This window comes from Equus quagga, chromosome 11 (assembly GCF_021613505.1).
Source record: "Equus quagga isolate Etosha38 chromosome 11, UCLA_HA_Equagga_1.0, whole genome shotgun sequence".
NCBI classification, from domain to species: Eukaryota; Metazoa; Chordata; class Mammalia; order Perissodactyla; family Equidae; genus Equus; species Equus quagga.
The window spans coordinates 17,760,596-17,774,384 of NC_060277.1; the positions used below are offsets into that span (position 1 = coordinate 17,760,596).

Here is a 13,789-nt window from a genome sequence, read left to right on the forward strand (position 1 = left end):
CGAGCTTAAAGAATACAACGAAGTTGGCATAGCTAACATGAGACAAGGTTTAAGACTTGAACCCAAGGCTTCCTCTTAATCACAAAAGGTATCGTATTAATTCAGCAAAACCTGGTCAGCCACTGTCCTTCAACATGCAGCCCTGAACAGTTTCCACCCGAAATTTAGGGCCTGGTTTATCAGGAAAAGCCAATGAGTCCACCCACCCCACCCTCAACAGGAAGTGGAACGCAGAAGGTAAAACGTGGCCACTGCGCATGCTCACACAGCCCTTCCTCACTCTCCCTTCCCTGCCCCTTGGGTGACACCGCGACAACTTTCCCGGACTACTTTTAACAGGCCCCGCCCACTGTGGAGTCAGACGGGCGGCAGCCGTTGCTCTCTGCGACGGGGACGCCCTTCTCCTCCTCGAGCCTTTCCAACTTGGAACCCGACATCATGCGCCTCGACTTCTCGGAGATTCAAGCTGCAGTTTGCCAGTTGTCAATATGGCCGCTGACGGGCCGGTCCCAAGCAAAGAGTTTTCATAGGCCAAGGTCGCATCCTAGCCCCGCCCATTTCGTCCCGCCCGTCGGCGCCCGCCTGGGTCTTTGCTACGCATGCGCAGCGGAGGCGGGCCGGGAGGTGGGACGGCCTGAGTCTTCCGCGTGCCGCCGCCGCCGTTGCCACAGTCCCGCTGCTCCTACCCCTGCGGGGCCGCGTTGCCGGCGTTAGCTGCGCGAGGGAAAGGCAGAGGACCCGAGGAACGTGCGTGCGCGGGGGTCCCCGCAGTCCCATCAGTTCCTCTCGCGCGGGCTGGGCGGCGGGGGTCCGCAGCAGTTGGGGGCGGCCCTAGACAGCGCCATGTCGACGGGCGGCCCTTGCCCGGCAGGAGCCGGAGGGGGCCCAGGGGGCGCCTCCTGCGCCGTGGGGGTCTCCGCTGGCGGGGTATCCATGTTCCGGTGGCTGGAGGTGCTGGAGAAGGAGTTCGACAAGGCCTTCGTGGATGTGGATCTGCTCCTGGGCGAGATCGATCCGGACCAGGCGGACATCACTTATGAGGGGCGACAGAAGATGACCAGCCTGAGCTCCTGCTTTGCGCAGCTTTGCCACAAAGCCCAGACTGTGTCCCAAATCAACCACAAACTGGAGGTGAGTTGCGGGCACTGGAGGGGGTGGCATCCGACCCCAGTCATCAGATCCTATTTAACGCACCAGTGAAACGACCCTAGAAAACTGCTCACTATGCACCTGGGCTTCAAATGTGACGGGGGAGCGTGTGTGTGTACGTGTGAAGGAAAAGAGTCAAGTGAGGTTGGAGGAGCAAAAGGAGTGTAGATCGACGTATGCGTCTCCTTGAGTCATCCACTTTCCTAGTGTCTCTGTGAGGAAGAAACAGGAACTAATTATACCAGCCTACTTGTACTTATTACATTAACAAACCTAAGAGTAAGCTCAAAGATTCTCTGTCATAAGAATACCTTAGCCCACTTTTTAACATTTGGGTTTTTAGGTCTACTTTCACATTGGTAAACTAGGTATTTATATCACCAGACAGATGCAGTCCTGATTATGTTTAACTGTTTCACATAGTTGCACACAGACATGCTATTGCCTGCATGCACGAACTATTTGAGGGAATTTGATCAATGCTGTTAGGAAAATTTAGTGAGATAAAGACTAAATAGTATCAGTGTCCTTCTCGGTTTACAGTTGGTCCTTAAATTACAGGCACATACCTCCAGAGCTCCCTGCAATTATTTAAATGACTTCTAACATTGAGGTTTTGTTTTTACTTTTCTACTTTTCCCGAAGTCTGGATTTATTTTTGAAAGTATGTGAAGAATGATTGTTTGCTTTAGTCTGTAATCTTGGTTGTGGGTGTGGGTGGATGGTGACGGTTCCAAAAAATTTACCATACTGTGTAGAAAATTAAATTAGTGCATTATTACAGTATTTAGAAATCATGATAGATTAACATTATTACATAAAGAGCATTTTCTAACTGGTTAATTTAAATAAGAGAGTGGGTCTTTCATTGTAAATAGATATGAATAGGATAATCATTGATGTGCCAAGTCCTTTGAACGTTAGATTTCCTAAGAAATCATCATTGCTATCAGTTGTAATGGTTGAGTGTGCCCATTGGATCCAAATCAATGTGAGTATCAGATACACATCCTGTCCTCGCTTAGTGGTTAGCATTCTTTCTCTTTGCCATGAGAAAGGTGGGATAATTCACCTTTGACTAGTGTAGAATTGCATATCAGAGATTTTGTGATTCTTCTCCCCTGAAAGGACTGTTAATTTTTTCCAACCTAAAAGGTTGGAATGGAAGTGCCAAGAGGAAGCTAAACACTTCTTATGATAATGTCTTGATTTCTTTATTAGTGGTAATTTCTAAAAAAAATATTTTTCTCAGGTAGTGAAATTGCATTTGATGGTTTTTAGAAATAGTACTTTAGGTTTAAATAACAGCAAGAGTACCTTTTGCCACATGAGAACTTCCATATCATTTACAACTGAAAGTATCAACTGAGGATAAACAGCTTTTAAAAAAATGAAACAATCTCTAATTCATTTTTTAAATGACTCAAGGAAACTTGAAACAGTGATATTTTGATGTCAGATATAAAATCTAATTTTGGAGAAAGGATTGTTCTGTAAGTAGGAGGTGGTGCTCAATTCTTTTCATCTTTAAATATTTTAGGTAAGTATTCAGATCTATAATAAATTATGCATGTTCTTTTTTTCGGAAATTATAATTACATATTCTGACTGCATGTCCTGGCTTAGGAGGTGGCGTTACTTCTCCAAATAAGAAATGCTAGCCTATCACAATGCTAGCATGTTTTTTCAACATGCCTGAAACCCTTGATTTAAAGATCTTAGAAAATTGGGAGGGGAGGGACTCAGCGTGACTCTTTTTGTTTGTGTGTTTTTTCAGGTACAGTTGACTTATCAGATCTGTGAGGTTAATCCTCCTACATTTAGCAGTTTCTACAGTGTTCCTGGAATCGGTTGTTTGTTGCTGAGGAGTGAGGTTCACTGTCATAGTGCCATTCAAAGTAGATTTGCTGCTGTGTCATCTGCAGAATTTCAGAGGTCGCTCCATATACTGTTATCAGTCTTCTGAGATCTTGAAATCTTTGAAAAAATTTCCATACTTTTTTGCCCTATTTTATTTTATTTCTTGAATTCTATTTTTTTAAGGATATTGACATTAAGACATAATATTTGAGGCCATTTATGGTTTGGTAGAACACATGTGCACCAAAGTTCAGTGGTTTTAGAGTTTAATACCTTAAACCATATTACTATAATAATATATTTTTATAATCAAGACACAGATTCCTCCAGAATGATAACTTCTTTTTAAATTGGTCTTGAATATCCTTCCAGATTACTCCTTTTTCTTCTCATTTATTGTGTCTTTAGGTAACACCACATTTAATATTAATATAATAGTTAGGAAAACAATTTTGCTGCAAAAAAATCACAGGTTGAATTTTAAAATTAAATATAAATGACATCTATGTGACTGCTTCTTGCTGTAAGTTATATTTGGGGAGAAGGCGATCAGTAAGGGGGAAGGGAGGGCAGAGAATATCAGAATATTTTAAGGTAGTGCCATTTCAGTTTACTCACATCTCTCTTATACTTCCCGCCTGCTTGAGAATTCCTGCTGTGGGGAGCCGCTTGGTGACGGCTGTGCTGGAGTCCCAGGTACTGATGGGGATAGTAGTAGTAGTCATGGTAGTAGTAGCAGAAGTAGGTGTGTTGGAGTAGAACAAAGGTTGAGAACCAGTACTCTAGAAGAACTCATCTCTCTGCCTTGAAATACAATTTTCTGCCTATTTACCTCTTTTTTAAAATAACAGCAAAACAATACATCTTCTATCACATCCTCCTTTCCCTCAGCAATTGCTGAGTCAGTATTTCTTTTTAAAGTGATTTACTATTCACAACCATCAGTGGAGAAATTTTTTTTAATTTATCCTTTTTTATTTTTTAAAGATTTTATTTTTCCTTCTTCTCCCCAAAACCCCCCAGTACATAGTTGTGTATTTTAGTTGTGGGTCCCTTTAGTTGTGGCACGTCGGATGCCATCTCAGCATGGCCGATGAGCAGTGTTAGGTCTGCACCCAGAAGCCGAACTAGTGAAACCCTGGGCCGCTGAAGCAGAGCACACGAACTCAACCACTCCGCCACGGGTCTAGCCCCAAGAAATTTTTAACTTTGATCAGAGCCACGTTAATAATGAACTAATGATGTACTATCCTTTTACTACTTTAAAGCTATCCTGTCTTTAAATAAGCAGTAAGGCTGTTTTGCAGCATTGAACTTGAAGTTTAATACTGACCCAGTGTATATTTACTGAGCACTAATTACGTGCCAGATTCTGTATTGGACAGTTGGGAGACTATAGAGAGCAAAAGTGGACATAGCCGTTGCTCTTAGGGAGCTTGGATTTTCTTGGGGCAATTTGTTGTGAAATTCCAACTTTGATGAGTGCTATGAAAGATGCATAGAGTAATGAGAACCTATTCTGGGAGATCAAGGAAGGCTTCTTTGAGGAAGGACCATTCAGTTAAAACATAAAGGATGAGTAGGAATTAATTAGGCCAAGAGAAATGGAAGTATCATTCAACACTCCAGTAGAAAGAACAGGAAGTGGAAAGCACCTGTGATGGGCAAGCACATAATGCATTTGAAGAATTCAAAAAAAGTTGGTATATGTCATAAGAGCAGAGGGCAAAAGAAGTGAGATATAAAATAAGTTTAAACAGGTAGGTAGGGACCATATCTACATGATTTCATAGGTCATGCAGTAGATTTGGGGGCTTTCTCATAACAATGGGACATGTTTTAAACTAGGTAGTAACCTCAGATATGAGGTTAGAATAGCTCACTCTGGCTATGGTAAGGAGAGAGTTTGGGAACATGAATGCAGGAAATCATTTAGAAGGTTCTTATTCTGATCCGTGTGAGATGATAATAGTGCAGAGTAGGAGAGTGGAGATGGAGGAAAGTGTTCAGAACAAGAGAGACTTGAGAGGTAACAGTACACTATCTAGGGATGGATTGGAATGGAGGGATGAAAGAATTCAGGATGACTCCAAGGTGTCATTTGGCTGGATAGATAGATGGGTGTGAGATATTATTAGCAATAAATATATTTCTAACCCTGTTGATCAATTACCGAGGGCCAGACTCTGTCCTAAGATTTTACATACATAGATCTAATTCTCAGAGCAGTCCTGTGGGATAGGTTTACTATTGTTATTCCCGTTGTACAGGGATTAAGTAAAGGGTCGGAGGCTACAGAACTAGAGAAACTGATCTCTCCAAAAACACGCATATATGCCTGGTAGGGGAAGGAGGAGGTGGAGAGAAAAGCAGGCAGAAAGAGTGAATGTGGCTGGAAAGACAGCTGAAGGGGAAGTGTGAGGTGCAAAGGAGGTATTATTTTTCAAATGAAAAAATAAGCTTGAACATGTTTATAAGCCAATGAGAAGCATCTAGTTGAGGGGAAATTTGAATATTCTAGAGAAAGAGAGGGATAATTAGTATTAGTATGGTTTCTGAATGAACATGAAATCCGAAGTACATTTAGAGAGAATGGCCTTACGTTAAAAGGGCAGCTGTTATACTTAGAAGAAGGGAGAGATGATGAGAGCAGAAGGTGGGAGTTTGAGGGAGTTTGTGTGAAGCCTTCTTTATTCTTTGTAAAATAGGAGCCCAGGACAACTGCTGAAAGTGGGTGAAAGTAAGAGCTTGAGGAGAGTGAAGAGTGAGAGCCACTTGGCTAGGGAAATAGAAGGACCGGCAATGTTGAGGACTTATTTGGAGTTAGTTATCATAAAATCATGGTACAACCGGGGTGCCCTGTTGTGTGACTTCCTCAAGCAGTCCTTGTTTAGTAAGAGGCACAGTAATGAGAGTAATAATTGAATTCATCCCGTGCTGTAGCAAGGAGTTTGCTATATAGACAAGCATGTTGTTGAAATAAAAATGGTAATGGAGATGAAGAAGAGGAGGTAATCTTCATCAAAGAAGTAGAAACAGGATTTGATAATTATGTAGATGCAGAGGATGAGGAAGAGGAAGGGTTAAGGATGACACCACATTTCTGTTTGGAAAATGTATTGGTTGATAACCTGTAATGGGTTGCATAGTGTCCCCCCCCAAATTCCTGTCCACCTGGAACCTCAGAATGTGATCTTATTTGGAAATAGGGTCTTTGCAGATGTAGTTAGTGTAAGGATGGAGATAAGATCGTACCAAATTAGAGTGGGCCCTAAATCCAATGAGAGTGTCCTGATAAGAGACACTCAGAGGACACACTGAGAAACTATGTGAAGATGAAATGAGAGATTGGAGTGACATGTCTACAAGCCAAGAAATGCTAAGGATTGCTGGCAACCACCAAAACCCAGGAGACAGGCATGGGACAGTTTCTCCTTCAAAGTCTCTAGAAGGAACCCACACTGCCAACACCTTGATTTTGGCCTCCTGGTATCCTGACCTATGAGAAAACACATTTGTATTTTTTTAAACCACCAAATTAGTGGTAATTTGTTATGACAGCCTTGGGAGACATATACATTCACTGAAGTAAGGAATCCAGAAGGAGCAGGTCTGGCAGGAAAGATGAGTTTATAAGATTGTGCGTGGTTCAGGTCCCTGTCCCTTCTTGCATATTCCTAACATAATCTAATTGCTTCTTACCTCCTCCAAACCATCCTTTTGTTGCCAGAATTATTCTAAAATGTTTCATTTTAATGATTCATATTAAAAAAGGCAACTCTGATTCTGTCACTCTTCTTTTTATACCTCCCTATTACTTATTGGCTAAAATTCAAACTCTGTGACATGGTGATCAGTGTCCAGTCTGTCTGCCCTTATCTCTTGTCGCCCCTTCTTTCTGCTTTTGCCTCAGTAAAACTGGTCTATTTGTAGTTCTCTAAATAGGCCCTGCTCTTTCATGGCATCTGTACTTTGGCATAGGGTTTTTTGTATAATGTCTTCTCTGTCCCCTTTGTCTACAGTATCAAACACCCACTCATCTTTAAAGACATCAATTACATCACCATCTCTGTGAAGTCCTCGCCCCACTCCTCTCTGCTTTCTATAGGGAGAGGCTGTCATAACACCTTGAACTCACTTGGACTATTAGATTTGTTACGTTGTACTATAATTGGTGGTTGCCACATCTCTTTACCTCTAGGAGGTCAGCTCATTGAGGGTCAGGACTATGTGAAATAATCTGAACTATCAAATGCTTTGAGAATGCTGACTTTAGGGGGTGACATTGTCTTTTTATGGACCCATTTTGGTTTCTAGGAATTAGTTGGCTGTTTTTTCTCCATAGTACTCCTAAACTTTATTGAATAGTGAGTATGAATATCAGGTTGACTTATATGTGGATTACAGAATTGGTGTTTGGCCCCTTTTTAAAATTGGAAGTTTGGAACTCACACATTAGACACCAACCTTTCTGACCTTACTCACATCCCTATCTCACTTGCCAGCAGTTTTCATATCTCAGACCTTCCTTCCCCTTCCCCTATTCCGTGTGTTAGCTGATCTCCTTTCAACCCTCAGGTAAACTCTTCCTTTCTGCCTGACCCCCTTCACTTCCTTTTGAATTGGTACATCACACAGGTCTCTATAGTAGTGCTGTATCATAATTGGAAATGTATTTTTATCTCTTTCTACTAGACAGTGAAATTCTTAAGGGCAGAATCCATGTCTTATTCATCTTTTTGTCTCCAGATCCTGGCAAACAGTGTATCCTCAATAAATGGTTATTTGAATTCATAAATTATTTGAAACACCTCTGGTGTTCTGCTGTCAATCCTCAAAGATTGCCAATAATTCTGTGATACAGGTTTCATGAGAGCTGGGGTGGTGTCTGTCTTGTTGACTGTGTATTCATAGTGTCTAACATAGTGCCCACCACATTATTGAATGACTGAATCTTCAGGTTTGTTTATTCCGCTGGTATGTAATTCACAAGGATATGATTTGTGAGTTAATAATTCATGATATTCCATTTTAAGACAAATTTGAAACTATGACTAAGAATAACTTTAAACATCATTATATAAGAGTATTGAGTATGGATTTAGTGTACTTGTAACATTTCTAAAATACTGGGTGGGTTAATTCTCCTCACCCTACCTCCAGTTTGAGCAGAGAGCAACTGAGTTCTTTAATGTTAAAATGGAAACAGGAAATATTTTGTATGTTGTTTGGAACTTCATCTTGCAGTTTACATCAAAGTACTTTAACTTTCAAAAGTACATCACAGATTTATCTACTTATCTCCATTTCAAATTTCCCACCGTGGTTCATTCACATTGTCTTCCATATTACACACAGCTATCTTTTTTAAGATGTAAATTTAATCATGTCATTCTGCTTAAAATTCCTCAATTGGACTTTGAATAAAATTCAGAGTCCTTGTTATGGCTGACAAGCTCTGTATGATCTGACCTCTGGCTGTGTCTCCAATGACATGTCTTACTATTCTTATTCTATATGGTCACGCCACCTGGGCCTCCTTTCAGAAACTCTTAAGAAAACAGTTCTCAAACTTTTTGATCTCATGACCCCTTACATTCTGCAAAATGAGGTCCCCAAAGAGCTTTTTTTTCATATGGGTTATATCTACTGATATTTATTGTTAGAAATTAAAACTGAGAAACCTTTAAATACTTATATCTGTTAAAAATATCAGGAATAAGGCATTACATGTTAATGTAAATATTTTTAATGGAAAATAACTATTTGCAAAAAAATTTAGTTGACGAGTGGCATTGTTTTACATTTAAAAATTTTTTTGAAATATCTGGCTTAATAGAAGACAGCTGGATTCTCACATCTGCTTCTGCGTTCAGACAGTTGTGATATGTGGTTTTGGTTATCATAGAGGAAGAAAATTTGACTTCATGGAGCTGTGTAGTTGGATAAGGGAGGAGTACTTTAATAGCTTGTTCAGATAATTGTGGATATTCTTCTTTGATAGTAAAAGGCCATTTATCTTAAAGGTTAGTTACAATGTGGAATCTGAAACTCTATCAATGAACTTTCCATACATTGTTACAAAAGCATTGGTCTCTCTGTAGTCTTTGGATCTTTTTACCAAGGCGTGATTTTAACATTATGCATTGATCATTTTGAAAATATTGGTTTGCTGAGTTATGCAGATCTTCCAAATGTGGGCACATCTTATACAATATAGAAAAAAATCACACTTCTTAATATTGCCAATCTCATCAGACAAATCTGTAAGTTTTGGGAAGCTATCATGCTCATGGTGATGGATTCAGGTTTTCTAAAATTCTGATTTTCACTTGAAAGCACAAATTTTTATCATTGGCAACAAATGCTGTTGTTTTCCTTGAAATAACAGATTTACTTTATTCTCAAGAACATGTCTGCCAAATATATTAATCTTAATAACCATAGTTTGTTCTTCTTTCAAATAAAAATGGTGTTCCAAGAAAAAAAAGGTTTTGTAGCTCAGGCAGTTGCATAAGTGCTTTGCCTTGAGACAGCATGGTTTGATGTGCAGTGGACTTGCTTTCTGTATACTTCCCATTTCATCACACAGAATGTTAAAAAGACATGGACTCAAGGGTCGAGATTTTTAAAAATTAATAATTTTTCCTGCTTCTTCAAGGACATTCTTAAATGAACTTTTTTTTAACTGTGAGTGCATAGTAGTGAAGAGTACAGTGACGGCTAGTACGGTTTGGTGCCACTGTGTTGACTTGTACTAAAATGCCAGCATTTTGCTCATCATTGCTTTTCCACTTTTAGTACAGATGTCAACACGGTGAAAAAGGCAGGTAATGTTTTTATTATAAAAATAGCTTTGGCGAGAACAGATAGTGTTTATCAGTGGGAAGGGGGTTGGGAGGTAGGCACAAAGGATGGAGAGGCGCACTTATAAGATGACTGACAAATAATAATGTACAACTGAAATTTCACAATGTTGTAAACTATCATGACCTCAGTAATAATAATAATAAAAATAGCTTTGGCCTGGTGGATGCCCTGAAAAGTTCCCACAGACCTGTGAGAGCTGCTGCTCTGATAGTAACCGAAACACTTCCCAGAAGGATAGCCACACTCCCACCTCACTAATTCTCTTCTTTTAGTTCCTTTCATACAGCTTATTACAGTTTGTAATTACATATATTACTAGCTTTGTAATGACCTTGGACAAGTTACCTTAACTTACACTTCAGTTTCCTTTCCTGTAGAAAAAATATGTCAGAGGATTGTTGTGAGGGTTAGGAATTAAAATATGAATATGTTCAAAATAGTGCCTGGCACATAGTTAATACTGTTATTATATATGCCATTCTTTTTTTTTTTTTTGCGGTAGCATTGGTTTATAACATTATATAAATTTCAGGTGTACATCATTATATTTCAGTTTCTCTGTAGATTACATCATGTTCCCAAAGACTAGTTACAGTCCATCACCATAAATATGCGCCTATTCACCCCTTTTGCCCTACTCCTTCCCCGTTTCCCCTCTGATAACCACCAATCCAATCTCTGTCTTTGTGTGTTTGTTTGTTGTTGTTTTATTTTCTATTTATGAGTGAGATCACATGGCATTTGACTTTCTTCCTCTGACTTATTTCACTTAGCATAATACCCTTAAGGTCCATCCATGTTGTTGCAAATGGCAAGATTTCGTCTTTTTTTATGGGTGAGTAGTGTTCCATTGTGTATATATACACCACATCTTTTGTGTGTGTGTGTATGAGGAAGATTAGCCCTGAGCTAACATCCGCCGCCAGTCCTCCTCTTTTTGCTGAGGAAGATTGTCCCTGAGCTAACATCTGTGCCCATCTTCCTCTACTTTATATGTGGGATGCCACCTCAGCATGGCTTGATAAGCGGTTCGTAGGTCCATGCCTGGGGTTCGAACCGGCAAACCCTGGGCCGCCGAAGCAGAGTATGTGAACTTAACCACTTTGTGCCACTGGGCCAGCCCCTGTACCACTTCTTTGTTCATCCCTTCACGGGCACCTAGGTTGCTTCCAAGTCTTGGCTATTGTGAATAATGCTGCAGCGAACATAGAGGTGGATATATGTTTATGTATTCGTGTTTTCATGTTCTTTTGATACATACCCAGCAGGGGAATAGCTGGATCATGTGGTAGTTCTATTCTTAATTTTTTGAGAAATCTCCATACTGTTTTCCACAGTGGCTGCACCAGTTTTCATTCCCACCAGCAGTGTATGAGAGTTCCCTTTTCTCCACATCCTCTCCAATGCTTGTTATTTTTTGTCTTGTTAATTATAGTCATTCTGATGGGAGTGAGGTGATATCTCATTGTAGTTTTGATTTGCATTTCCCTAGTAATTAATGATGTTAAATGTCTTTTCAGGTGCCTGTTGGCCATTTGTATATCTTTGGGAAAATGTCTTTTCAGATCTTTTGCCCATTTTTTAATTGAGTGTTTTTTGTTGTTGAGATGTGTGTGTTCTTTATATATTTTGGATATTAACCCCTTATCAGATAGATGGTTTGCAAATATCTTCTCCCAATTGTTAGGTGGCATTTTTGTTTTGTTGATGGTTTCCTTTGCTGTACAGAAGCTTTTTAGTTTGATGTCGTGCCTTTTTCAAATTTTTTCTATTGTTTCTCTTGCCTGGTCAGACATGGTACTTGAAAATATGCTAACACCAATGTTGAATAGTCTACTATGTTTTTTATAGAAATTCTGTGGTTTCAGGTCTTACATTCAAGTCTTTAATCCATTTCGAGTTGATTTTTTTATATGGTGTAAGGTAATGGTCTACTTTCATTCTTTTGCATGTGGCTGTCCGGTTTTCCCAACAACATTTATTGAAGAGACTTTCCTTTCTCCATTGTATGTTCTTGACTCCCTTGTCGAAAATTAGCTGTCCGTAGATGTATAGGTTTATTTCTGGGCTCTCAACTCTATTTCATTGATCTGTGTCTCTCTTTTTGTGCCAGTGCCATGCTGTTTTGATTACTATAGCTTTGTAGTATATTTTGAAATTGGGAAGTGTGATACCTTCAGCTTTCTTCTTTTTTCTCAGGATTCCTTTGGCTGTTTGGAGTCTTGTTGTTACATATAAATTTTAGGATTCTGTATTCTATTTCTCTTAAAAATGTCATTGGAGCTTTGATGGGGATTGCATCGATGCCATTCATTTCTTTATGAGCTGCCTCCTGTACAAGGCTGCTCTGAGCTTTGCAGGGCAGGACTCACAGTTGTTTTGTCTACCAGTGTATCCTGGAACCCAGCCCAGTACTTGGCATATAGTTGGTGCTTAATAAATACTTCTTGCATGAATGCATGATGGTGTAGGAGACTAAAAATAATATATATGTTTGCTTGTCTTAAACTGCAGAACAGTTTGGGGAGAATAATGACAGATGAAGTTAGTGGTCATTATGCTTGGATAGAGTAAACTGGAGGGAATCAGTAGTTTTCTCACAGAACTTTCATGAGTCAAATGAGCAGACTGTGTCAAGAGCTGACTTGTAATAATTATAGAGGAATATTGTTTCCTATATTGAGGGTTGGCAGAGGCTTTCATATTTGACCTTTGAGTGTATTTTCTGTTTGGTCACAGTCTTTGTTTTAGAATAGGACTCATTGGCTTCTATAATCTTGGATAGTAGGAGCAACACTAACCACCTCAGGCACAGGAAGAAAAGAGAAAATAGAGGAAGATTCTTTCTAAAAGGAGCGGGGTAAATTAAATGAGCTCTCACACTTTGTTCTGCTGTTTTGAAGGAGTAGAAGAAAGGAAAGTAATGGATCAAATGCTTTCTTTTGTTACATTATCCCTTTGACCTTTGTCACAGGAGAAAAGGTGGCATGAAGAATGGTTCTGCCTCTGCTGTCTGTCAGGTAGTTTTGAATCTCTATGATATATTCTTTTTAAAGTTTAGTTCCAGAAAAAAAAGACAGTCTCACTAGATAAAATGGCATTGCTTCTTTTAATGAGACAAGGAGAATTATAAAATCTGTAAAGTTTTCTTATTATAGGAAACTCAGTGTTAAATTTAATACTCAATAAACTGTAATAAGATGGTATTTTTTTATAGTAATATCCTGCTATCTCTACCTGATTTTTATTATTTGCATTTGTTTTATTGACCTTATGAGTTTTAAACCCTTTTGGGAAGTAGGTTGATGTACATGATAAATTTTAGATATTGGCATTAAATGTATACTTGCTAGAGATTTAAATTCCAGTCTGTATTTTTCATCCTAAATTGCATTTTTAAACATAAAAAGCATAATTGTTTCCTTTTAGTGAAGTGATTACCTTTGGTACACATACTTTAAAACAAAAGGTGTAGGAGCATTTATAGGTAAAATGTGAGATAATATTTACATCTTTATGAGCATCTTTCTATCCTATGGTTCATTAGAGTTAAACTGCTATTGGGAGTCAACTGTTTTCTGTGTAATTCTTACACAGCTTGGGGAATGTGTGCTTTTGTGTGCGTGTGTGTCCATGCCTGCATATGTATCTGTGTATGTTCATGCTTCTGCATGCATGTGAATTCTGGGGTGGGGTGGGGGCTGGCTACATAGGGGGTGTTCAGAGTTTCTTGCTTAGAGCCTTGTCTAGTTCTGAGATTTGGGGACGTGATCTCCTTCGGGGTTCACGAACTCCTTCCTCACCGTTTTTCCTATTCTTACCAGAAATTACAAAGGATGTCAGGAAGTCTGAGTTTTAATCACATGCAATTTGTGAATTGGAGCAACTCACCTAATCTCTTTGGACCTCA

At 39.4% G+C, this 13,789-nt stretch overlaps 1 protein-coding gene across 2 annotated transcripts in view; it reads left to right on the forward strand.

The window, feature by feature from the left end:
* Positions 1 to 614: 614 nt before the first annotated feature.
* The window catches only part of GOPC (golgi associated PDZ and coiled-coil motif containing), a 45,363-nt gene continuing 32,188 nt past the window's right edge, over positions 615 to 13,789 (forward strand). For both annotated transcript variants that reach the window (XM_046675539.1, XM_046675540.1), the window contains exon 1: positions 615 to 1,131. In XM_046675539.1, the coding sequence (XP_046531495.1) occupies positions 844 to 1,131 (288 nt within the window). In that variant the 5' untranslated portion in view covers positions 615 to 843. The remainder of the gene's footprint in view (positions 1,132 to 13,789) is intronic.